At 39.7% G+C, this 27,670-nt stretch overlaps 1 protein-coding gene across 2 annotated transcripts in view; it reads left to right on the top strand.

The window, feature by feature from the left end:
- The window catches only part of impg1a (interphotoreceptor matrix proteoglycan 1a), a 139,653-nt gene extending 112,385 nt beyond the window's left edge, over window positions 1-27,268 (top strand). The window contains exons 15-18 of one of the 2 annotated variants that reach the window (XM_072581143.1): window positions 2,544-2,726; window positions 2,859-3,030; window positions 11,443-11,526; window positions 26,155-27,268. In XM_072581143.1, the coding sequence (XP_072437244.1) occupies window positions 2,544-2,726; window positions 2,859-3,030; window positions 11,443-11,526; window positions 26,155-26,253 (538 nt within the window). In that variant the 3' untranslated portion in view covers window positions 26,254-27,268. The remainder of the gene's footprint in view (window positions 1-2,543; window positions 2,727-2,858; window positions 3,031-11,442; window positions 11,527-26,154) is intronic. The other variant, XM_072581144.1, reaches the window with a different exon arrangement.
- The last annotated feature ends 402 nt before the right edge of the window (window positions 27,269-27,670 follow it).

Consider the following 27,670-nt stretch of genomic DNA (forward strand, 5'->3'; position numbering starts at 1 on the left):
TTAACCATGACCCTATGAAAGGTACTGAAATGTAACTGCATTATTTAGGAAAGGTGGAAGGAAGAAATCAAGAAATTAAAGACATGCTAGTCTAACATCAGCTGTTAGGGGAATTATTGGAATCTACAGTTAAGGAGAGAGACTGAGCACTTTTAAAAAAAAAGCTTTGAGCTGATAATGAAGTGCAGACATGGACATATACAGATGTAGTCATGTCTAATGAACTTAAGTGATGCTTTTTTCAGGAAGAAACTAAAGTAGTAAGCAGAGACTGCAATCATTTTAGTTTATATCAACTTCTCAAAGGCATTTGAGAGGGTTCACATAAAAGATTGTAGTTAAAATTAAAGATCATGGAATTTAAGATAGATTATTGATCTACCTTGGAGTCTGTAAGTGGCATCAGGAGACTGGGAAGTCTAGGAATAATGGATTCATACTCAAATTACAAGGAGAGACAAGTGGTGGCCCGCAAGGATCTATGCTGACGTCTTAACTTTTCATTAGTCATCCATAATTTATTAATAGACTTAAATAATGTAACATGGAGCCATCCACCTGGATTCGTCAATGAGACAAAAATTGGTACACAGTAACTTAGGTTGGCTAGATCATAAAATAATTTTCGCTTAAGTGAGTGGATAAACTTCAGCAGATGCATTTCAACATGGATGTTAGTCTATTAATTTTTGTCTAAATGTAGATTGATTCAAGTGTTAATGAACTGGTGAAATGTTAGAAACAGTAGGGCTCCAATTGAGGGAGGGACAGTGGCTCAGTGGCTGGCACTGTTGCCTCACAGCATCAGAGACCCAGGTTCGATTCCCACCTCGGGTAACTGTCTGTGTGCAGTTTGCACATTCGTCCCATGTCTGCATGGGTTTTCTCCAGGTGCTCCAGTTTCCTCCCACAATCCAAAGATGTGCAGGTTAGGTGAATTGGCCATGTTAAATTGCCCATAGTGTGGGGGGATGTGTAGGTTAGGTGCAGTAGACTGGAGTAAATGTAGAGTAGTGGGGGAATGGGTCTGAGTAGATTACGCAGCAGAGGGTCAGTGTGAACTTGTTGGGCTGAAGGGCCTGTTTCCACACTGTCGGGATTCTATGATTCAAAGAGATCCATGTACGCAGATCAATAGAATGTCGCAGTCAATGGAAAAATAATCCAAAAGGCTGAAGACTGGTCCAGAAATGTTCACTCTACTTTCTATCCAGAGGTGCTGCCAGTCCTGCTGAATTTCTCCAGCAATTTCTGTGCTGTATAAAAATATAGATCTTAGTTAGGTGCCCATAAGAGTGTAAGACATAAGAGCAGAATTAGGCCATTTGGCTGCTTCACCATTCTATCATGCCTTGATAAATCTCTCAACCCCATTCTCCTATCTCCTCCCTGTAACCCTGTGAATGGAGTTAAATATACAAATCAGCCCTGATCTCATTAAATGATGGAACAGACTTAAGGAGATGAATGACCTACTCTTGTTACTACCTTCCCACTAAAGCTGCCCATGTGGCTTTAGTTTTCATTAAAATAACTGCATCTGAGCTAGTGTTGATCACTGTTCTTTTGTATTGGTTCAAAGGCTCGCAAAGAATTTTTTGTCTGTTTTAGTCCACTCATTCTTGCTTAAAGCAGCATGTGTTTATTTTATTTTGCTGATGACTTGTTTCACCATAAATCTTATTCAAGTTGCATACTCTACATCACAACCTCCAGCAGTCTTGTTCAGTTCTAGTTTTTTATTCCACCAATGAGATAGTGAAAATCTTGGTTCTTTTATAACTTTAAATTTCACATCAAACTAGTATTCACAATTCTTATTATTGATATTCCCTCATCATTATCTTTAGCCATCAATATTCTTGGCTTTCTTGTCTTCTCTGATCTTAATTTCAAGTCAACATTTTATTCATTCCTCTTGACTTCCTTATAGCAAGTCAAATGCATTCACCCTCCACCTTTATGACAGGACAGAAGGGTAAGTTAGCCAAAATAACCCCCATTTTAATCCTGCATACAACTTATCCTCCATTTGCTGCAATTGAGACACATGGCATGAATTATTGTACTTAATTATTTTTCCCAGCACTTCAAATTGTGCAACACTTCAGTTGTCTTAATTTTTCTTTCCTCCTCTAACATGTCAAAACTTTAAATTTGTCAACTCAATTCTGTCTTCCAGTTTAACCACCTCAATACTTTACCTTGTCTGACTTGATGTTACTCTGCACAATGGGTCATAGTTCTTTTCTGTGATTTCCCAACTTAAAACAATTCACTTAAATTAATGACCTTAACACTTGAGAGACACATTAACTTACTTCACATTACAACTTCAAACTAAGTGCATATATAAACATTGATGATGAACAGAATCTGATGGAACAAAATCAAACTGTGTCAATTCTTCATAACAATAGGAGTTTGAAATGGGTTCTAATGTTAACATCCACTCTTATTTTCCAAAAGCAAATTTTATCTTAGAAGACACTTCTGAACACAACAATATTTTGTCCAGATAATTCTTACGTTCTAAATTCCAGATGCCACATAGATTCCGAATGGTCTTATCGAGGGGAAAACTGCATTGAGCTCGAGTCTGAGCCATTAATTACCATGGTTACTATTGTGTCCATTTTTGGTTTGCTGCTCCTTGTTTCATCGATTACTCTCATCTTGCCAAAGATATTCCACAAATCGATGAAAAACAGGAATGGTCAATTACTGTAAGCTTTTACATTTTTTTTTCCATTTTTCTTTCCTTTAAAGGCATTTTTTTTCTATCGTGCATTTTGAATTTTTTTTCTAATATTTTTCTGACAATGTTTGAGGAATTCGCAATTTGTTCTGTAACTTAGACACATCAATGGCACTGAGGGCAAGGCAAATGTTAATCAAGCTTTCGAACATGATGAACCATTGATAGTTGGCCATCAGCCACCAACTGATTCTTCCAGCATGCCTAGCTGTTCCCGCACCACCACTGCTGCTGCAACACCCACTCAGGAAAATCTGAACTTTAGCAAAGAGGTAATGTCAAATCTTTTTTAAGGTACTGCATTTTCTTTTTTTGAATTCTCCAGAACGCCTTTTTTTAAAATGGATTATTTTTTCCATTTTTATTCAAGTGAAGTTCTTTGAATTAGTTTTCTTTTCTCAAAATGGATGACAATGGACAGAAGTGCATGATTAGAACATTTTTAAGCCATGCCAAGTTACATTTTAGTGACATACCTGTGAAGCAACAAGAGGTAGCTGGACATTCACTTTGGACAAAGTTGTTCAAACTATCATCAGACTATGAAAGGTACACAGTTAATTTGATTATGATGTATACATTAAAACACAACAGTGTACAATCCAATAAAACACAAATACCTTGTGGATTTCCAACATTGTGCTCTCGAACTTGGTCAGAAACAACAAATGCTGAAAATTACAGCATTCATGGAGAGACAGTAAGCTAACGTTTTGAGTCATGTGACTCTTCATCAGAGTTGGGGGGGAAACATTTATGCTATAGTTTGGGGAGGTGGGGGTAGTGGATGTAGGGTGCTGACGGAGAAAAGATGTTAGTCGTTTACATTAAGCAATCGGAATGTGAGAGTGACGGAACAATGGTGCGTCTCTTGCTAGACTTGAAAGGACAGTAAGTGGAATGGGGGGAGGAGAAGACAAGCTAAAAGAAAGCGAAGGAATGGGAGTTGGTTCACAATTTAAAGGTGCTGAACTCAATACTAAGTCCAGAAGGCCGTAAAGATCCTCGTCTGAAGATGAGATGTTGTTCTTTCAGTTTGTCATGGGATTCATTTGAATACTGCAGCATGCCAAGGATAGAGAAGTGGGCTTGCAAGCCAGATGCTGAGTTAAAGTGATCAGCTCCAAGAAGGTCGGGGTACTGCTTGCACACAGACCGGATGTGTTCCACAAAGCGGTCACACAGAGCGCAGTGAACACAATGCACAAAATTGGAGGAGGTACAAGTGAAATGCTGCTTCACCTGAAAAGGCTGTTTAGGGCCTAGGATGGTGAGCAGGGAGGAAGTGAAGGGACAGATGTTGCACCTTCTGCCATTACATGGGAAGGTGCAGTGGAGAGGGATCGGTGTTGGTGGTTGTGGAATGGACTAGGATGTCCCAGAGGGAACAATCCCTATGAAATACAGTCAGGGGGAGTGAGGGAAGGATTTGTTTGGTGCTGGCATTCTGCTGGAGTTGTCTGAAATGGTGGAGAATGATCCTTTGAGAGCCCTGTCAACCACAATGAGTGGGAAACCATGGTTATGGAAGAAGCAAGCCTGTACAATCCCCATCCACCACCACTCTCCTCTGCTTGGCTGAACTTGTTCTATCACTGAACAATTTCTCCTTTAATTCATCTCACTTCTGCCAAAGGACTAGCTATGGGCAGCCACATGGGTCCCAGTTGTGCCTGCCTCTTTACAGAGTATGTGGAACAATCCTTGTTCCAGTCCTACACTGGCCCCTCCCACAGCTTTTTTCTCGATACATGAACAACCGCTTCGGTGCCACTTCATGCTCCTGCCAGGACCTTGAAACTTTCATTCATTTTTCCTCCAATTTCCACCACTCACATTGTCAATTTCTGACACTTCCTGTCCTTTTTTGACTTCTCTGTCTCCATTTCAGGGACTAAACTGTCTATTCCATCCACTACAAAGCCATTGACTTGATAAGTACCTTCACTATAGCTCGTCAGACCCCACGTCCTGCAAGAATTCCATCCCATTCTCCCAGTTCCTTGGCCTATGTCGTACCTATTCAGATGATGCCACCTTTCAAAACAGCACTGCTGATTTGGCTTGCTTCTTCCATAACCGTGGTTTCCCACCCACTGTGATTGACAGGGCCCTCATCCGTATCTGACCTATTACCCATGCTTCCATCCTTGCCCCTTCCCATCACTCACGACAGTGTGATTGGCTTCCCCTTGTTGTCACTTTTCACCAGGCTCCACATTCAAAGGATCATTCTCCACCATTTCAGACAACTGCAGCAGAACGTCACCACCAAACACATCCTCCACTCACTCCCCCTGTCTGCATTCGCAGGGATTGTTCCCTCCAGGACATTCAAATCCATTCCACAACCACCAACACCACTCCGTCTCCACAGCACCTTCCCATGTAACTACAGACGGTGCAATATCTGTCCCTTCACTTCTCACCATCCAAGGATCCTGACCTTCCCACATCTGGTCACTTTAACACAGCGTCCAGTCCTCAGCATGCTACAATGTTCCAATGAATCACAGTGCAAACTGGAAGTGTTGATGTCCGTTTTTTTTTCCACAAATCCAGACGACACAAGTTTTCTGTTCAACAATGGTAGCTTTATAATCGGACAGCTGGCAAGAGATTCAAATCGTCACTAAAATAGCTGAGTGCCTACTTGTAGCAGCTCTTCTTCACAAATTTCTGCATTACACTCAGAGACAGTATATCTTATAGGAAGTTGAACAAAGACTTATCAGTCACATGGATGATTGACATCACATAACTTAAAGTAGATAATTAAGATTTTACAAAACCTGATGATTGTCAATGTCCTGAAATAATGTGTGAATGGACTATAGAAATCGATTATCATATCTTCCCTGATTATGTGTTAATGGAAAGGAATTAAGGCAGAAAAGTTTTGCCTGCTACAAATGGGGAACTCACATACCTATACTGATATGGAGGTGGGGTAACTGGGGGGATTCACATACCTATGTTAATATGGAGGGGAAGTGAGAGAATGGGAGACGGAGGCAGCTAACTGGGTTGGGGCCAGGGTTATTAGTCCTGTCTGGAAAGGACAAAAGTCTTGTCTAGGCTTACTTGCATGGAATGGGGGAGTCCACATGTGGGGATTGAAAGAGTTCAGGCTTCCAGTGGCTGTTGCAGCAAGTTTTTTTGGTAGTGGGATTTTTAAGCCTAAAGTCCCCAATGTGCCCTGAAAGAGAAGCAAAGGATGGAACTGACATTCCCCTCTCCCCCCACCACCCCCCCCAAATTCCCCCCGTGACATTTTAACTTCATCAAAAGACCAACATCTCATCTTCATTCTAGGCTCTGTCCAGCCTTCTGGATCTAGATTAGATTACATTACAGTGTGGAAACAGGCCCTTCGGCCCAACAAGTCCACACCGACCCGCTGAAGCGCAACCCACCCATACCCCTACATTTACCCCTTACCTAACACTACGGGCAATTTAGCATGGCCAATTCACCTGACTTGCACATCTTTGGACTGTGGGAGGAAACCGGAGCACCCGGAGGAAACCCACGCAGATACGGCGAGAACATGCAAACTCCACACAGTCAGTCGCCTGAGGCGGGAAATGAACCCAGGTCTCTAGCGCTGTGAGGCAGCAGTGCTAACCACTGTGCCACCGTGCCACCCACAATATTGAATATTTAATAATTAAATAGTCAATATTTAATATTGACTTCAGCTCCTTTAAATTGTGAGCCAACTGCCATTTCTTTTAGCTTGTTATCATGTCCTCCCCTCGCCCCCACCCCCCCCCCCCCCCCCCTCCCATTCCACTTAATGTCCTTTCAAATCTGGCAGGAGACACATCATTGTCTGCCATTCTCACAATGTGAGCACTTAATCTGGACTAGCGATATCTTTTCTCCATCAGTCCCCTATACCCTTTACCCACACCCTACCACTCCTCAAACTATTGCATCAATACTGTCCCCTCCACACTTCACTTCAGCTCTGATGAAGAGCCATCTGGACTCAAAACATTAGCTTGCTCTCTCTCCATGGATGCTGTGATCTCCCGCATTTGTTGTTTTCAGTACTTTTTCCAGCATCTGCAGGAATTTGATCCTTACATCCAGTTCAGAAACAATATTTCCATCTTTTATGAAAGCTGCTAACTGTTTTTATTATCTCAACGAATGTCTCTCTTGATCTCCCCATCCTACTCCTCTCCCACAAATGTAACAACCTCAATTCAGATACTCAACTTGAGGGGGCTAGACTATTAAAACTCATGAAATTTAATCCAACAGTAACCCATATTTTACAATAAGAAAATTTGTAGAATATGCCAGCTTTTATGTTTTCAAATGCATAAGATGCAACTGTTTTGTTTTACAAACCAAGTATCAAACTGTGGTCTGATTCCTTGAACTCAAAATGGCAGCTGTGCCATTATCATGCCATTGATTAGTCAAGAGACGTGAGATGACGATCGGCAGATTTTGGGGTAACCTAAAAATGTTTAGATCTAACGTGTTGCGTTTTAGAATGTGGATGCTTACCACAGTATCAGATTCCCTTAACCATTACGTTAATATGAGCAGTAATAACTGAAATAATGCCTCATACATATGTATATAATGTGATTCAGAAGGCAAAGTGAGAGTAAAGATTTAATAATTACTTTTTAATATGATATTGCCCATCCCTCAACCCCACTAACACCTAATTGGTACATTTTGGCAAGAGGAAAGATAACCTTGGAGAAGTCTTAGACGATCCAGGTAATATTCAACTCTTCAAGTAGACTTAATTCCAATTCAGGATGCTGTGTGGTTTGGGGGGGGGGGGATGGTGTTGCCATGTATCTTTCACTTTCTGGATGACAGAAGTCATAAGTTTGGAAGGTGCTACCAAAGGAACCTTGGTGAATTGCTGTTAAGTGTCTTATAGGTTGCACACGATGCTGCCGCTGCATCAGTGGTGAAGGGAGTGAATGTTGAAGGTGGGTGATGGGGTGCTAGTCAAGTGTGCTTATCACTGGACTAGTAATCCAGAGTCCAGGTCCTGGATCATAGGTGCAAATTCCAGAGCAGCAAGTGGATTTTGAATTCAATGATTAAACCTGGAATGTAGTAACAAGCGAATACTAATGACAATGGTCATGATGACTATCATCAATTGACATAAAATCTATCTGGATTAGCTCTATATTTTTGGGATATAAATCTGCTTTCCTTACCCATAAAGACTACATTTGACACCAGAGCTGCAGCAGTGTAGTTGATTCTTAGCAACCTGCTAAAATGGCCTTGCAAGCCACTCAGTTCAAAGGCTTCTGGCATGAGCAATAGTATTGCCCACATTTATAGAGTCATAGAGATGTACAGTATGGAAACAGACCCTTCAGTCCAACCCGTTCATGCCGACCAGATATCCCAAGCCAATCTAGTCCCCCCTGCCAGCACCCAGCCCATATCCCTCCAAACCCTTCCTATTCATATACCCATCCAAATGCCTCTTAAATATTTAAATTGGACCAGCCTCCACCACTTCCTCTGGCAGCTCATTCCATACATATACCACTCGCTGTGTGAAAAAGTTGCCTCATAGGTCTCTTTTATATCTTTCCCCTCTCACCCTAAATCTATGCCCTCTAGTTCTGGACTCCCCGACACCAGGGAAAAGACTTTGCCTATTTACCCTATCCATGCCCCTCATAATTTTGTAAACCTCTATAAGGTCACCCCTCAGCCTCCGACACTCCAGGGAAAACAGCCCCAGCATGTTCAGCCTCTCCCTATAGCTCAAATCCTCCAACCCTGGTAACATCCTTGTAAATCTTTTCTGAATTCTTTCAAGTTTCACAACTTCTTTCTGATAGGAAGGAGACCAGAATTGCATGCAATATTCCAACAGTGGCCTAACCAATGTCCTGTACAGCTGCAACATGACCTCCCAACGCCTGTACTCAAAATCCTGATCAATAAAAGAAAGCATACCAAATGCTGCCTTCACTATTCTATTTACCTGCAACTCCACTTTCAAGGAGCTATGGACCTGCACTCCAAGGTCTCTTTGTTCAGCAACACTCCATGGGACCTTACCATTAAGTGTATAAGTCCTGCTAAGATTTGCTATCCCAAAATGCTGCACCTTGCATTTATCTAAATTAAACTCCATCTGCCAATTCTCAGCCCATTGGCCCATCTGGTCAAGATCCTGTTGTAATCTGAGGTAACCCTCTTCGCTGTCCACTACACCTCCAATTTTGGTGTCATCTGCAAACTTACTAACTGTACCTCTTATGCTTGCATCCAAATCCTTTATGTAAATGACAAAAAAGAGAGGACCCAGCACCGATCCTTGTGGCACTCCACTGGTCACAGGCCTCCGCTACCAGAATTAGTACCTAAGCCCTCACCATTTACTCTGACATAGTTATGGCTGTTTATCATTTAAACTTCTTAAAAAATATCTAAATCTTTACCATTCCATGGAGAAGGAAAAGCAAACATTCAAAGATCAAAAGAATTAATGTTATCAGAATTTGATGATTATTTTATTAATATTCATTCCAGTAATGTGGGTGTTGCTGACGAGACCAGCATTTGTTATCCATCCTAAATGCCCTTAAGTTGGTTATGGTGAGCTGCTTTCTTGAACTGTTGGATGTTCAGTGGGTAGGAGTGGAACTTGCAGGTGGTTGTGATCTCATGTTTCTGCTTCCTTTATCCTTCAAGATGGTAGTGGTTGTGGATTTGGAAGATATAGTCTAAGGAGCCTTGGTGAATTTTTGTAGTACATCTTGATTCTAATACATACTGTTACCAGTGTGCATGGATGGTGAAGGGAATGAATGTTTGTGGATTCAATGCCAATCAAATTGGATGTTTTGTCCTGGATGGTGTTGAGCTTCTTGAGTGTTGTTGGAGCTGCAGTCATCCATGTTTCCTTATGCCTTGTAGATAGTGAACAGGATTTGATGACAGAGGAGGTGAGTTGCTAACAAAAGCATTCCTAACCTCTGACCTGTTCTTGCAGTAACTAAAGTAATATGGCCAGTCCATCTCCCTTTCTGGTCAATGGTAACATATAGGATGTGATAATGGAGTTCTCAGCAATGATAATGCCACTGAAAGTCAAGGGGCAATTGGTAGATTCTGTCTTTTATAGAACAGTCATTGTCTGCTAAGTGTGTGGCACACATGCCTCTTGCCATCCAAGCCTAGCTGTTGACCAGATCTTCCTGCATTTTGACATGGACTTCTTCAAAATCTGATGAATTGCAAATGGTGCTAAAGACTGTGCGGTCGTCAGTGAACAACCCCAATGCTGACCTTATGATGGAGGTAATGTCATTGATGAAACCCCTGAAGATGGTTGGGTCTGAAATAATACCCTGAAGCTGAATGACTGACCTCCGATAAACACAATCATCTTTCTTTATGCTAGGTATGACTCCAACTCATGATACATTTTACCCCTAATTGCCATTGCCTCCAGCTTTGATCGTAAGACATCAATAATAGATTAGAGCCTACTCCACTATTCAATATGATCATGGCTGATCTGATACTCTTCAGATCAAATTTCCTGTTCTTTCTCCATAACCCTTGATTCCCCTACTGATCAACAATGAATCTAACTCAGCCTTGAATATACAAAAGGATTCTGCCCCCACCACTCTCTGTGGCAAGGAGTTCTAAAGACTCTCAAGCTTCAGAAAACTTTTTTTCTCATCTTAATCTTAAATTGGTGCCCCTTAATTTTGAGACTATGTCCTCAATTTTCTCATGAGTGGAACATCCTCTAACATTTATTGTGTAAAGCCCCCTACTGACCAATAGGCTTCCATGAGATCACTACTTATTCTTCCAAATTCCAATGGGCAGAGTCCCAATCTGTTTAACCTTAGCTCATAAGACAATCTATCCATATTGGGAACATTCCTTTTGAACCTTCTCTGAACTGCCTCCAGTGAAATTATATCCTTTCTTAAATAAGGGACCAAAATTGCTCATAGTACTCCAAGTGTTGTCTCACCAGCACCTTTGACTTCCCTACTGTATACTTCAACCCTCTTGTAAAAAGGACCAACATTCCATTAGCCTTCTTAATTACGTGCTGTGCCTGTGTACTAGCTTTCTGTGTTTTGTGTACAAACACCCCAAATCCCTTCGTGTTGCTGTTCTTTTGATCTCCCTTCCAAAATGAACAGTTTCACATTTTCTCACATTATACACCTTTTGCCAACATTTTACCAACATACTCAACCTATCGCTATCTCTCTGTAAGTTGTTTATATCCTTCTTGCAAACCTGCCTTTTCAACTATTTTTGTGTCATCTGCAAACACTTGGTTACCATGCATTCACTTTCTCCCTCTAAGTCATACTGCTAGGGTTTTTTAATGCCACGCTTGCTGCCTAATCTATTAGTTGCTGCTTTGTTTGACATGCAAAAGAAATTGAAATGAAGTCAATGCACTATTTACAGAGTGAACATTTTAATCTAACACAAATTGGATAATTGTGTATTTCAGTTCTTCATTAAATTCTAGTTTATAAATAAAATATTTTGCAATGATTAAATGAGTCACATTAATAAAGCATTGGTATTCCCTGTTCCTACAACATGTTAGATACTAACCTCAATTTCTGCATTCAACATGATTGAATTATTGATGCAATAGAATTTTGTTCTGTGTTTTATTTGCATAGGTCACTGGAGTCCCTTTCAAAGCCTGGTCTGACAAGCTAGCATTGAAAAGCACGCAATCTGAAAATTTTCCACAACCCAGAGAGGTGAGGTTTGAAAAGAAAACATGTTTTTAGATAAGTCTATTTCAATTTATAAACTGTTACCTTTGAATTTCCACCTCAGAGTGAAAAGGGTTTAAAAGTAGGCATCCAAATGAGAGTAAAGATGTGATAATAGATTGTATTAGGTCAATGTTAGGCCATATTGGAAGTATTGTTATTAGTTTTCGGTAATCAATAACAGAAATGATGTTAAAACCATACATTTGTAAATGGCGCAGATTCCCCAGGATGATACCAGGGATGGGACTCTACAAGCATAAAAAAAAATTAAGTTACAAGGACAATAGCCAGAGTAGTAAAGGTTTAACAGATATTTAATTTAAATCTTTTGCATTAGAACTGGCCTTGATAGGTTGTTTAGGATAAGATAAAAACAATGACTGCAGATGCTGAAAATCAAATACTGGATTAGTGGTGCTGGAAGAGCACAGCAGTTCAGGCAGCATCCAACGAGCAGCGAAATCAACGTTTCGGGCAAAAGCCCTTTATTCCTGATGAAGGGCTTTTGCCCGAAACGTTGATTTCGCTGCTCGTTGGATGCTGCCTGAACTGCTGTGCTCTTCCAGCACCACTAATCCAGTGTTTAGGATAAGACTTAAGGTGAAGTATTATATAAGGTTGAACAGGTTGGTTAGAATAAGACTTAAGATGAAATATTGGATAAGGACTGAAAATGATTTTGACGCACACTCGAATTCACTCTGATTCATTCTGATGCAAGCAGGCTGTGAACTTTGTACTGCCTTCTTATTTACTTTCAGCATTTTCAAGACTTCATGATATTAGTAGTACTAAACATGCAGTTGGGGTCTGCATTCCTGAGCGGTGTTTTAAATATCTCAAGTTCAAGTAAATATGTACCACTTGAAGTAAGACTGTACCTTTTAAATGGCTAGAGCAGATGATTGGAATTTATTGCATAAGTGACCTTGAACTGGAAAAAACACAGCAATGATGCAGAGAATTACACAATCACAGAAAGAACCATTCAGCCAGTCATGCCAGCACCATCTCTTCTAACAATCATCATTACCGAGTGCCAATCTCCTACTTCTTCCCAGTACCCTTGTACACTTGCTCTTTCAAAGTAATTATTTAATGCCCTCTTGAATTCCACACTTGAACCTGCCTCCATCAAACTTCTAGATAGTGCATTCCATAACCTATCTACTCCCTGAGTGAAAAAGATTTTCACATTACACTTGCTTCTTTTGCAACATCACTTTCAATCTGGTAGTTGTTCATTTCATGAGCACAGTATGGAAGATAGTGAGCTCCAAGGAGCTCCATGTAGCACTTGAGCCCTTGGTGCAGGAGGTTAACAGAAAGAGAGAGGTTTTCTATCCACAGATTCCAAGAGATACTCACGCAATTTTGGAGAGGTGATAGGAAGGCAACTGTGTAGATCTGTGCCAGAAATGTAAGCTGAGCATCTAAGTGCAATGCTAAAAGCACATTTGATGACCTCATGAGTGGCTAAGGTCAATAAATTCAACTTAAAATATCACATTCTACTAACTGCCCCTTTAGACTCACACATAGTTCAATACTCCAAACCCATTCTCCACCTACCAACACCCTCTATCAATCACTCTTCATGCCTAAAGTTAATTTGCTTTACCTCATCCACACACATATAGCATTGTTCCAAGCCTGAACATAGTTCACACCCTGCCAGCTATTCAATCACATCATCTAAATACATCACACCACACTCAGTGACATGCTTTTTTCTTATTTTTGCAGGATAAATGGCACACAACTGACTGAAACCACACCCAGCCAGTCTGCAAAAAAACATAGTTGCTTGTCCTCACCCTGATGGTGGAGGAGTTAATAGCCACGGTTTGGAGTGACTGTGACCGAGGCTGTGGGCAACAAGTTGATAATGAGATAATATGACCATAAGAAATAGGGTCTGGAGAATGGTGCTTGGTCTGTCAAACCTGCTCCACCATTCAATATGGTGATCTGACATTTCTCACATCCACTTGCCTGCATTTTCCCCATATCTCTCGATTGCTCTATTAATCAAGAATCTATTTGTCTCATCCTGAAATGTACACAAGGCCTGAGTCACAACAGCTCTCTGTGATAAGGTGTTCTAAAGATTCAGAACCATCAGAGAAGAAATTGTTCCTCCATTCAGTTTTAAATCAGCATCCCTTTGTTCTGAGATGCTGCCCTGTGGCCTTAGACTCTCTAGATGGGATGTCCTATCTAATCAAAAAAAAATCCACAAAGAACTTCAGATGCTGGAAATCAGAACCAAAACAGAAATTGCTGAAAAAAAGTCAGCAGGTCTGCCAGCGTCTGTGGAGAGAAGGCAAGGTTAACATTTCAGTCCCAGTGAGCCTTCTTCATAATGCTGTGATGTTGCCAGACCGGCTGAATTTTTTTCAATAATTCCTGTTTTAGATTATTCTACCTAATCCTTATTTACATATTCCAATTTCCACTTTTGCACAATTTCTTCCAATTATCAAGCTGCACATATTGCAAATATGCCTCTCTTGTTTTCGCCTCACCCTCTGCTGACCTCAACTCAACACTGTGCTTTTCACCTTTCAGTTACCCTAAAATACTAGATGCTTAGACAAGTTCTGCTGCATGAGCATGAAATGGAAGAATAGAGATTGGTGGCAATGGACCTTAATACTCGTGGCCAACTGCTCAGATACATTGTTTATTCTTTAGAAGGAACATATTTGCCCCTTCTAGCCTGGTCTTCCACTTAACAAGTTCATGACTGATATTTAACCTTAACTCCCCATCCCCACTGTCACCAAATTTCCTTTTTTCCCTTAATACTAAAACAAATCAACCTCTATCTTGAATAAACTCAATGATTGAGCATCTAACGGAATAGGGAACAACAAGATTTACAATCCTATGAGTAAAGAGTTTCATCTCAATTTATCAAGCCCATGACCATGCCCTCTTCATTTCCCAGAGGTAACATTTTCTTAGCTGCCCCTTGAGAAATTTATGTTTCAGTTAGATCCCCTCTCAATTTTCTAAACTCCAAGGAATGTAAACATAATGTACTAGTCTTTCTTCATAGAACAATCCCATTAAGAATTAAATAAAATAGCCGGCAGCCCTTACCCACCGCATGCTTTCACATGACCCATACATTCCCCATGACCTTTCTATGTCACCCCCTGCCCCCATAGTCCTTTGTAACCCTACGTAAACAAAGTCATGCCCACTACCCTTTCCCCTTACACCCTCCATGCCAATTACAAAGCCCACACCACGGCCAATCCTCAGAAGTTATACTGGGATGTGTTTAAGTAAGTTCTAAGTGACCATTGAAGAATTCACTCTTTAGAAAACACTTGTTGATTTAAAAAAAAACTTCCTTCAACTACTTAATCCCTTATAAAAACATATGTTTGCATTCATAGACCTGCTTAAAAGGCTTAACATAAACACTTGGAGCTGTCAGTCAGTTATGCAACACAAATCCTATTTGATAATCTTCAGGCATATATCAGTATGAAACAACAAGTACTAATTTTATTTTACACAACAGACTATTCAAAAATTTGAATTCCAGGACATTTAAATGCCTTGACAGCTTAATAATTCCAATGAGTTTAACAATTCCCTTAAAAGCTTTACATTTCTAGTGAGCTTGACAAATCCAATGAGTTGACCCACTTTTAATACACATTTATGACTACTTTCAACAATCCCAAAGGGAACCTTGCCTTCCCCAAGAACATACTATTTCACTTTACAAGGTGTCCATCAATTTATCCAAAAAAGTACTGTTATGACCTTGTTCAGAAGGGTGAACCAATTATTTTCATTGTCCCACAAATAAGAATTAAATTTGAAAATGTGGGTGTTATTAACACGTGATATCAATAATATGACAGAAGTTTTACAGCCCAAAAAGGTGTTATTCAGCCCACTGTGCCTACACCAGCTCTTTTCAAATGAGCATTATTATCTAATGTCAATGCATTTTCTCCATAGTTAATATTATTTTTATCCAATAATTGCCCAATGCCCTTTTGAATGCCTCAATTGAACCAGCCTCCACCACACTGCCTGGCAATGTATACATATCCTAACTAGTTCCAAAGTGAAAAGATTTTTTCTCATAAATCATTGTTTCTTTTGCAAATCACTTTAAATCTATGTCTTCTCATTCTTGTTTCTTTTAAAAGCATTAACAGTTTCTTCCTATCTCCTCTATCCAGCGTACTTATGATTTTGAAAACCTTGATCAGAGTTCCTTTTAACCTTCTTCTCTCTCAGCGAAACAATTCCAGTTTCTTCAACCTATCCTTGTATTTGAAGTTTATCCTGTCTGGAATGATTCTTATAAATTGCTTGTGTGCTCTGTCTAATGCATTCACATCTTTCCTGTAATGTGACACCTAGAAATGTACACAGTACAGTTGAGGTCTAACAACTGCCTTGTAGCTGTATATAGTTCCAATATCAGACACAACTGAGCCAGGTTCCTCAAGTCAATTGATATTTTTTTAAAAATTATTCAAGTGAAGGTCCAAATATTCCTAACTAAAGGGTTTAAAATGTGCACATATTACATACCCACACAAAAAAAATAGCAAAGTGTTATCTTAGAAGTATTTTGGCCAGGCAACAAATCAGTTCAGAGACTTATTCATAGATTGTCTCAAATGTTGTTAGGTAGCCAAACCACTTTCCACACAAGACTTTAGCATCGGGTTTCTTTTTGGATCAGGTATGAATCAATGAGTTCTTTTTCTCTGGAAACAGTAGTATAGATTTAGACTTCTCCTTTGAGAACCCTCCTCGAGAATTGTTAATGTCTTCTAATGGCTGTTCAATCCATAAAGTATGTGGAGAGGATTTGCCAGAGAGAGAGAGAGAGGGAGGGCAAAGGCTTGATGAACCCATGGCAATTTCCCTCCAAATGTCTGTGTTCAAAACCAATACTTTTTCCCCCACAAGCTGAGTCATGTGATCTTCTCTAAGCATGTTGCAGACTCAGTCTCCATCCAAGTAGTTTGCTCTTAACAAAACATAAAAGTGTTGCTGTTCATGTCTTTTGCTTTGCAAAGTTTTCTTTTCAAGATAACTTCACAATATATATCGAACCAATGATGTTATAAATGAATATTTTAGGCAGTAGATTTCATAATAGTACCATATCGCAATAAATAACTTTAGCAGCTTTAGACCTTCACCCAAAAACTGTAAACCCAAAAATCATGTTTTGTACTTCCCACTAGTGAAAACTGGAAGGCAGTAACAGGGCAACACGGTGGCTCAGTGGTTAGCACTACTGCCTCACAGCACCAGGGACCCAGGTTCAAGTCCCACCTTGAACACCTGTCTGTGTGGAGTTTGCATATTCTCCTGTGTCTGTGTGGGTTTCCTCCCACAATCCAAAGATATGCAGGTCAGGTGAATTGGCAATGCTAAATTGCCCATAGTGTTAGGTCCGTTAGTCAGGGGTAAATATAGGGTTGGGGAATGGGTTACTCTTCGGAGGCCTGTTCCCGTACTGTAGGGGATCTAATCTAATCATTTTAGCATGTACAGCTGCCTCCTCGAATCATGGATATGCAGAATACAACTCAACCCATTCCACCCTTCTCCTCCCACTCTTTCCCGCCTTCTGATTGTAAATGGTGGCTGCCAGGGCCTCTGGATCAGGGCTCCAACACCATTTTGGCCACCCTCTCTGTGAAACAAAGTTATAAAACTCCAGGTCAGCAAGTTTGTTATACACCTTGGCCTTTCCATCACTTCCCAGTTCTTATTTCTCCACCTATATTGGGCGCATGTTTACTTTCATTAATGTCTTATTTATATATAAATAGAAATATTAACAATGTCATTTTACGTCTATTGCTCACTTACTTTCATATTCTGTTTCCTTATTCTGCTTTACTGAATTCTAAATTCTCCTAATATTCAGGCATACTGCACATTTTGACAACATTACAAGCCTTTTGATGTGATATATATTTAATTCCTCTTGTGGGCCTGCTTGGTACATTATTTGTGCCTTAAAAGATTGCATACTTGTTGTAAATTATGCATTAAATTTTTCAATACCATTTCTTTCCCATCATCATAGATTTTAATGTAGTCTCAAGAACTACTGGAATCAACTGGCCTATTAAACATAAAAAGGGAGCAGGAATAACTCATTACATCTTGAGTTTGGTCTATCATTCAGTAAAATCATGATTGATTTGACTGTGGCCTGAACTTCACTTTCTTGCCCACCTCTCATAACATTTGACTCCCTTGTCAAGCCCTGGCTTCAGTCTTAACTAAATAACATTCAAACTCAAAATAAGATGCTATGTCATATTATGGTCATTCTTTCCTAGAAGCTTGTTTACTAAACAGTTATTAATTAACTCTTTTTCCATTGTACAATTTGGTATATTCCATACATCATCCTCCCCACTATTACTTTGAATCTAGTTTGCCCAGCTTATTTGCAAGTTGAAATCCTCTATTATCACTATAATGTTTTTGTTGTACTCTTCAAATTCAAATTCTACACTTTAACTACTATCAAGCTTCCTTTAAGCAACACCTACTAATGCCTTTTGCATCTAGATTTAGTAGTTTTGTCCTTTATCTTTGGTGGGAGGTGGGGGGGGGGGGGGTGGGGGGTGTCATGTCTACATTAAGCCCATAGAATCTTAGATTTGAATGCTTCCTAATGATTGTCACTGACTTTCCCTCATGTATCTGTATCCAGCCCACTTTTGCCACATCAACTGTCAGCTTTGCACAGTTTGCCACAGTGGTGCTGGAAAAGCACAGCAGGTCAGGTAGCATCCGAGGAGCAGGAAAATCGATGTTTCGGGCAAGAGCCCTTCATCAGGAAGGGCTCCTGCCCTTCATTTTCTAAGACTAATCTTCATTTTCTAAGACTGAATCTAGAATCGTACCCTTTCTTGTTGGACTTGTTATGTAAGTTAAAAAAATTCTCTTGAAACCTTTAACAATGGTGCACTTTTTTGTACATGTCACACTGTTTCTATACCAATTGACATTTGAGGAATTGAAGTCCACAATTTTAATTGCCTATTAAAATTTGCCAACGTAATAGTTCCTCTCTCTTCCACTATTTAGAGAGAGTTTATCATATGTACCGAGCAGTGTGGCTACTTGTTTTTGTTTCTGAGCTGACCCCAATGGCGTCATTTGATGTTTCATTTAGTATATCATCTCTCTTCACAGCTGTGATTGGTTCCTTAACTGATAATGTTACACCCCTCACCTTTTTCCTACTCATCTCCGACTTGCCTGAAAACTATATCCAAGAATGTTGGGCCACCATCGTTGCCCCTCTTTAAGCCAATTTTCTATTGTACCAATAATATCATGCTGCCATGTGTCTATCTGTCCTGTTAATTCATCAGCTGTATTTGCTTAATCGTGTTTCTACATATATACCTATTAATACTGCCAAATCCAAGTGCAATCCATTTATTTAAACTCTGCTTCCTCTGTCTTTCAGCATGACTTACCAGATTTATGCCTCCCTATTAGCTGGTCTAAATTTGCCCTCGGATTCCCATGCCCCTGCCAACCTAACAAACCCTCCACAACTGCCCAAGAAAAATCTCCTTGCAAGGATCTTTATCTCAGGCCTGTTCGGGTGTGGGCCATCCATCATGTACAGGTCTCATGTTCCTTAGAACTGTCTCAATGCCCCAGAAGGGATCCCTTCTTTACCACTTTTCCAGTCATACGTTCAATTGTTCAATTCTCAATTATTATGCTCCCCCACACATAGGGCTGGGAATAATCCTGAAACTACTGTTGTAGAGATCCTGCCTTTAAATTTCCTACCTAGCTTCCTGAAATTTGCTTTCAAGGCTCATTCCCGTTGCTACCTCAGTCATTGGTACAAACATGGGTCTACAACATCTGGTTGTTCACACATTCCCAGAAGAATTTCCTACAGCCACTCTATAACGTCCTTTACCTTGGTGCTAGAGAAGCAACATACTGTCCAAGAGTCTTTTTAGAATAGAATTGAATCCCTACAGTACAGAAACAGGCCATTCAGCCCAACAGTCCACACCAACCCTCCGAAGAGGATCCCACCCAGACCCATCCCCCCACACTATTCCTGTAACTCTGCATTTCCATTGGATAAGGCACCTAACCTACACATCCTTGAACACTACGTTTAGCACCTCAATCCGCCTGACCTGCTCATCTTTGGACAGTGGGAGGAAACCTGAACACCCAGGGGAAACCTACGCGGACACAGGGAGAATGTGCAAACTCCACACAGAGAGTCACCTGAACCCGGGTCTCTGGCGCCGTGAGGCAGCAGTGCTAACCACTGTGCTGCCCCAAAATTGCCTCTCACATTTCCTTGAAACTTACTCCCTTCTACCTTAAACATATGCCCACTAGTAACTGACATTTCTACCATAGAAAAAAAGACTCCAAGTATCCATTCCTCTCACAATTTTGTAAACATCAGGTTATTAGTACACTTATATATGTGTGTGTGTGTGTGTGTGTGTGTGTATAAATGCCACTTACTCTAAAAAATTAATTATACAGCTCATCTCAATCCATTTTTTCCGCCACCAAACACCTCCATCTTCAATCATCTAAATCATAACAATGCATTGGCAATTATAGTCTTTCATCCTGCCATGTGTATAATTTTCAAACTGAATGGCTGCTATAATAAGCTCCATCTAAATAACCTGGAATTTTATCCTTAAACATTTCCAAAAACTTTTAGAGGTTATGATCAGTACATACAATTGTCTCAGATACATTATTGGCAACAGAAATGTTTAAATGTTGCAACGCAAACACCAAACTCAATGTCACCTTCTCAATTGTGGAATATTTCTGTTGATGAATATTCAACTTTTTGGAAAAAATACCCATGTCTTTCTATCTTCTCATTGTTGTCTTGCAAGAGTACAGCATCTACATCCACAACACTCCATCATTAACCACCTTGAATGGCTTTGCATACTTAGGTGTGGTTAACATTGGGGCTGTGGCTAACATAGCTTATAGATTGTCAAACGTATTCTGACATTCCTCTGTCCACTGAAATTTTCTGCATTTCTTTAACAGGTCAGTCAGTGGATCAACTACACTGTTAAAATTCAGTACAAATTTCCAATAAAAACCACCCAGTCCCAAGAATCGTAATGCTTCCCTCTTCATCAGTGGTATGGGAAACTCCCTAATAAATTTTGTTTTCATGTCCCATGAAGCCATTTGCCCGTGGCCCAGGAACATGACTTGGGATTTTGCCAACTCACTCTTAGGCCAGGTTTATCACTAAACTCTCCTTCCAAAGTCATTCAAATAATTCGGATAGGTGCTCCACATGCTCCTTTCATGTGTGACTAAAAATCACTAAATCATCTATGTACACAATACAACTGGATAATCCTGAAATAACTTTATTGATTAGTATTTGAAATGAAGCTGGCATATTCTTCATACCAAACAGCATGACTTTAAAGTGGTACAGTCTATTCGGTGTGATGAAAGCTGAAATTTCCTTTGTTCTTTGAGATATAGGTACCTGCCAATATGCTCTGAGTAAGTCCAATTTAAAATATAAGTTGTATGTCCCACCTTCTCAATACAGGCTTCCAAACATGGAATATGACATGAGTCAAATTTTGTGACTTTTGTGATAATCCACAAATAATTGTTGGGTGCCACTTGGTTTTGCCACCATTAGTACGGATTAGCTCCATTCATTGCAACTCACTTCAATTAAGATCATCTCTTTTTTCTGTGCTGTATATCTCGACGCCTCTATGACTCTTTTTGAACCAGTGCCAACTTCAGAAAATTAAGTCTATAAGCATGTTGTTTAATTGGAACAGCATTTCCTCTATCTACACGCATAATCAGAGTAGTACTTTTGAGCTTATCCCTACAAATCTCCCCATGTGATTGTAATTACTCTTTCTGGTCATTTTGATTTTCCTCTGGAATTTAACTCAAAAATGTATCCTGATTTTTAAGAATTTCCTCATTGTCCATTTTAATTTGAGAAATGTCCAATTCAGAATCATCTGAATTTAGTTCTTCACTCTGTCTTGTAACCAGTAACACATTCTCCTTTTGCTTTCCTTTCCTTTCAAAATACCTTTGAGCATATTGACACGATACACCCTGTGAGATTTCTCTCCATCTGATGTTCTTAAAAGCTAATCCACCTTACTTAATTTCCCTTTGATTTGACAAGGCCCACTAAACCTTGCCTTCAAAGGTTCATCTACCATGGCAGTAACACTAACACTTTATCTCCATTAGAAAAATGGTGAATTTTTGATTTCTTGTCTGCTTCCTGCTTCACTTCATCCTTTCAAATGTTGTCTAGCCAACTTGCCCACTCTAGTTAATCTTTCTCTAAAATTTGGCACACAATCCAAATATGTAGTCACCCAACTTGACTCACCAATTTCTCTTTAACTTTTTTCAGAGCTCCTCTTATCTCATGCCCAAAAAAAATTGAAATGGACTGAATTTAGTTGATTCATTCCATGTATTCCTAACTACAAAAGTACAAATGAAATTCCTTTATCCCAATCCTCTGGATGGTCTTGACTATAAGCCTTCAACATGGCCTTTAAAGTTTAATGCCACTGTTCAAATACTCCTGTGATTCTCAATGGTACACAGTGGATTTTATTTGTTTTATTCCCAAGTTATCCATAACTTCCTTGAATGTTTTGATGTAAAGTTTGATCCTTGGTCTGATTATATTCCTGTGAATAGTCCGTATCTAGTAAAAACCTGAGTAATACTTCTACAATCCTTATTCTACTAAACAGCAACAGTTCCAATATGATAACATCACATTAACACACCCTTGGCAAAGGCAAATTCAGTAAAATAGATTGTCTCACATGCAATTCTCCAGTCCAGGAGGAATAAACATCAAGAGAAAACAGAGAGAGAAAGAGAAAACTCAAACATTTTGCTATAGTATGGAGCGATGTATAGCAGCTTCCATAGATAGCTTCAAGACTCTAACAATTACTAAAAGTTAAACTAAATCCTGGTTCTGTGGGAGCCTAACCCCATCCCTTCATGCTGCTTCTGTTTTTCCAACTTTTAAAAAAAACTGAAGTTAGCTGAGCTCAGAGCAGATAGTTTGGCTCCAAATTTACAACACTTGTTTTCAAAAGAAATATGGGGGAACAAATCTTCCTTAAAGGCATATAGAGTCATAGAATCATAGAGATGTACAGCACGGAAACAGACCCTTCAGTCCAACTCGTTCATGCCAACCAGATATCCCAACCCAATCTAGTCTCACCTGCCAGCACCCGGCCCATATCCCTCCAAACCCTTCCTATTCATATACCCATCCAGATGCCTTTTAAATGCTGCAATTGTACCAGCCTCCACCACTTCCTCTGGCAGCTCATTCCATACACGTACCACCCTCTGCGTGAAAACGTTGCCCCTTAGGTCTCTTTTATATCTTTTTCCTCTCACCCTAAACCAATGCTCTCTAGTTCTGAAACCCCCACTCCAGGGAAAAGACTTTGTCTATTTATCCTATCCATGCCCCTCATGAATTTACAAACCTCTATAAGGTCATATCTTGTAAAAACAGTCACAGCCTCCTGTACCTGACCATTGACCAACTCAAAATCCTGCTTAGCTGAAGTAGTGTGACTGCCTCATGGATTGTACTGCCCATTCAGCAACTTCGAGTTGAAGTTCCTCAAGCCACAGACCCAGATACAATTTATCTGGTTTAAATGTCTGCAGCTTGAGGAATTTCAATGATGCTATGTGGTGGATAACATCACTGGTCTAATAACTTAACCGAATATTCTGGACATTAAGTTCTGATGTTAACTCTGAAATGTTAACTCTGTTTTCTCTCTATCAATGCTACCAGACAGGTTGTGTTTCTCCAGCACTCTCTGCTTTTGTTTAATCCTCTAGGGACTGGGTTTGAATCCCTCCAAGGCAGATCAAGTTTGAATTCAATAAATATCTGGGATTATAAATTAGCCTAGTGGTGACCACGTACCCACCGTTGATTGCTGTAAAACCCAATCTGGTTCATTAATGACCTTTACGGAAGAAAATCTGTCATTCTTCCTGATTTAGCTTCATGTGACTCCCAACCCAAGGAAATGTAGTTGCCTCTTAACTGTCCTGTAGGTAATTAGGGATGGATAATGAATGCTGGCCCAGCAAGGGACATCCACATTCTGTAGCGATTAAACAAAAACAGGCAGTTGTTTGTGTCACCTTGTTCTGTACAAACAGGCTACACTAATAACACACCACCTCCCTGCCAAGTCTATTTGTTCTTTTTATTTAAATTATTTCATTTTGTAATTAATAGCAGGTTACTGCTTCCAAGCTTAAGGATGACAGAAAAGTACCCTCAATGTACTCCAGACAAAATAAAACCACCATTTCCTTCTTCATTGCACTGAATTCCCACTTCTACTGAATGCCTGAACTCAACAATTGAGACAAGCAGGAGGCTGGAAGAACATGGCAAGCCAGGCAGCATCAGGAAGTGGAGAAGTTGATGTTTTGGGTATAACCCTTCTTCTGACATGACTGCCAGTCTAGTGCTTTTCCATTACTACAAAACTGTGACCATAGAAAACAATGGAGGGATATTCAACTCAATGCTAACGGTAGGGAAGAAGAATTTTTACTGTTATGTGATGACAAGGAATTCCCTAATCAGTATGTTTCCTGTGCAATAACGAAGGAAGTAAACACAGAGGATGCTGGTGAAACCCAGCAAGTCTGACAACATTTGTGGAGAGAGAAATAGAATTTACATTTTGAGTCCAGTATGACTCTTCCTCAGAGCACTTTTCAGGTAAATGGAAGTACAGCAGAATTATAATGTGACAATGTAGGGGAGAGCACATTCAGTGAAGATAAGAGTTCCGATACCAGCTGAGCATATTCCTTTGATGGAAAAAGGTGTGCACATTCTCCTAGTTGTGATAGAAAGTCAGTGACCTGATGTGAGCTGCTGAATGTTATGGCGCCTTTTACATTTGAACTCTGATGGATGTGTAAGAAGTAATATTGCTGTGATGCCAATTGTATTACATTGGTAGCTGCAATGAAGTGACAGACATGGATTAGACAGAGGTGCCGAGCATTCAGTTTTGTGTATGACAGTTATCTGCAGTAGCAACTTTACAAAACTGACTCACACTCAGGAGCATGAAGCTTTGATTAGACAGTGGTACCTCCCCAGGCAGAGTGCAGTAGATTATTCAGCATCTTGCAGCACTACACAGGGTTTTGAGCAGCTCCAGGTGCTCCTCAGCCACCACTGTCCAGGCTGCCTGTCAGTCAAGATGATCTCTAGTTGTCATCCACAGGACAAGCACTTCCCTTCTCTCCTAGACAGCCACAGGGAGTATCTATAAGGAGGCATTGTTAAAGGTCAGTGCCACATTTGTCTACACTCATACATCTCCAAGATGTGTAGCATTATAAGCAGAAGTTGAGTAATTGTCCTGGTTTGCAGAGAGTGAAATTAGTACCTTTTAAAACTGTTTATTGGAGCTCTGAAGGTTCAGACTGGTCTCAGAACTGCCTGCCCATAAAATTTGCTATTTTGCTTGTTATGTATATATAAGGAGTTGGATAAACTGATTCCTCCCAAGTGAATTTCATTCTACTTTTATACTCAACTCCGTATCTGATCTCAACAAAAAAAAGAAAAATGAAAATTCTTTCCAAAAAGCCAGTCAACATCAGCAATGAGACAATATGAAATTTCATTTGAAAAGGAATCAATTAATCAAATATAGCCAACATGCATTTATTAAAAGCTAATCATGTCTGACTAACACGATTGCCTTCTGTAATGCTATAGTGGTGAAAGTTGATAAAGATAATACAGCAGATATTGTGTGTGGACCTTCAAAAGACATTTGAACAAGATAAAGAAGACAATGGTGGTAACAAATGCATATATTCAGGTCGGGGAATGGTTTGCAGTGTTTTTAGATTGTTGTTTTTTTTTAAACAAATCTTATAAACAACCTTGACTTAGAGAGCTTAAACAAAGCTTGTGAATTACATAAAACATGGCAAAATGAAAAATATTACTGAGGATAGTTAAGTGTTTCAGGCAGATACAAGTAGAAATATGCAATGAATAGAAACATGCAAGATGGTGTTGAATATGGAAAAGCATAAAGTGATCTAAAGGTGGCTAATAAAGAAAGTGAGCATACTAACAATAACATGACTTTTAAGATGTAGATGAACAATGTGTCCTGGAAATTCATCTTTAATTCCTAAGTATTCACAACAATCCTACATGGTTGACCACACAAAATTGGATTGAATTTTACACTAATCTTTGAAATTATCTGGCAATATATTAAAAAAGGATCTGTTGCCATAACCTGATATCCACTAACACCTTGTTTGCCCACTGCATCAAATCTATTCATTCATACATAAAATAAAATGTACCTAAACACCAACTTCCTGCTTCATTCATTCCGAGGGCCACTCCAGAGATCAGGAACATGCTGTCTAATCAGTTGATAGTAAATGTGGAGATTGAGAGTAGCAAAGTTTCTAATCCAACTGATGTATTTGTTACAGCTTTGGACATTACCAGAATTGCAGGTGAATAGTGCATCTTTCCACAATCTCCCGTCAAGATGGAAAATGGAGCCTCTTACTGAAGTGACCACTTTCTGAAGAACAGTTCAATACAGACAGCATTCACATGACACCCGAAGCCTCTGCCTTGTACAGTAGTTCTGATGACTCCATTCACTTGTATTTCTGTATTTTGATAACTATATTGACTGCTATGTATTGAGGAAATCAACGATATAGTATACATGGGGAAGGACTAATTAATAATGTTCTTGAAGTAGACCTGTAAAGCTGAAAATTTTTAAAATCAAGAAATGTAGTGTTAGAGTAGTATGCAAGCAGCTAATGTACACTTTACTACATTACTCAAAAAATAATGATTTCTTTGGCTCTATCTGTTCCTCTTCCTGTGAGAGTTTCCTTTAAGCTTACCTCTTTGATCAATTGTTTTGGCTCTTTTCCTAATACCAATACCAATGACAGTGCACTGTCAACATTACTGTGAGGCACGTTAAAATATATTACAATGGAAAAGGTGAAGTGCTTTAATAAATGTAAGTTGTTATTATAAGCACAATTCATTAGGATTTCTGACCTAACAGAAAATAATCAAAATTGCTGCAAATATTGAAATCAATACTCCACGTATGGGTTTAGTAATTTCAAAATCCTCATTTCTCATTTACCAATCTCTCAAAAGCTCATCAACATGACCTTTCTGTATCAATGTAGCCTCATGACTCATCTATCTCAAGCATCTTGAACATTTACCTTCCATCCTACCATCCATGACAGAGCTTTCAGCTCCCATGACCCTACTCTATGGAACTTGTCTTTCTTCTCTCCCTCCTTTAAAGAGCCTTGGAAAACCAATTTGACTATGTTCCTACTTTTAATTTCTCCATTTAAGATCATTGTTCTTTCTTTATTCTGCTCTTTTTCTATAAAACGCCTTGGAATATTTTCTGTCATTAAAGATGTCACATAAATGCAATTCCCTTGTCTGTATGCTTGATCGTTGTAATGTAATGTTTTGTACAATCATAGCAAGAAAATGATTTACTTGTGTTGAGAATCATACTTGTAAGAAATAAACATATATACAAAGTACTAAACCCAATTCATCCAGCGAGTGACATTCAATTGAACCTGCAAGAGTGGGAGGCACTGTGTAAGAGGTGATGGAATTTGGAAGGAAAAGATGCAGATTGTGGGCGGCACGGTGGCACAGTGGTTAGCACTGCTGCCTCACAGCGCCAGAGACCCGGGTTCAATTCCCGCCTCAGGCGACTCTCTGTGTGGAGTTTGCACATTCTCCCCGTGTCTGCGTGGGTTTCCTCTGGGTGCTCCAGTTTCCTCCCACACTCCAAAGATGTGCAGGTCAGGTGAATTGGCCATACTAAATTGCCTGTAGTGTTAGGTAAGGGGTAGATGTAGGGGTATGGGTGGGTTGCGCTTCGGTGGGGCGGTGTGGACTTGTTGGGCCGAAGGGCCTGTTTCCACACTGTAAGTAATC

Source organism: Chiloscyllium punctatum, chromosome 11 (assembly GCF_047496795.1).
Source record: "Chiloscyllium punctatum isolate Juve2018m chromosome 11, sChiPun1.3, whole genome shotgun sequence".
Classification (NCBI taxonomy): domain Eukaryota; kingdom Metazoa; phylum Chordata; class Chondrichthyes; order Orectolobiformes; family Hemiscylliidae; genus Chiloscyllium; species Chiloscyllium punctatum.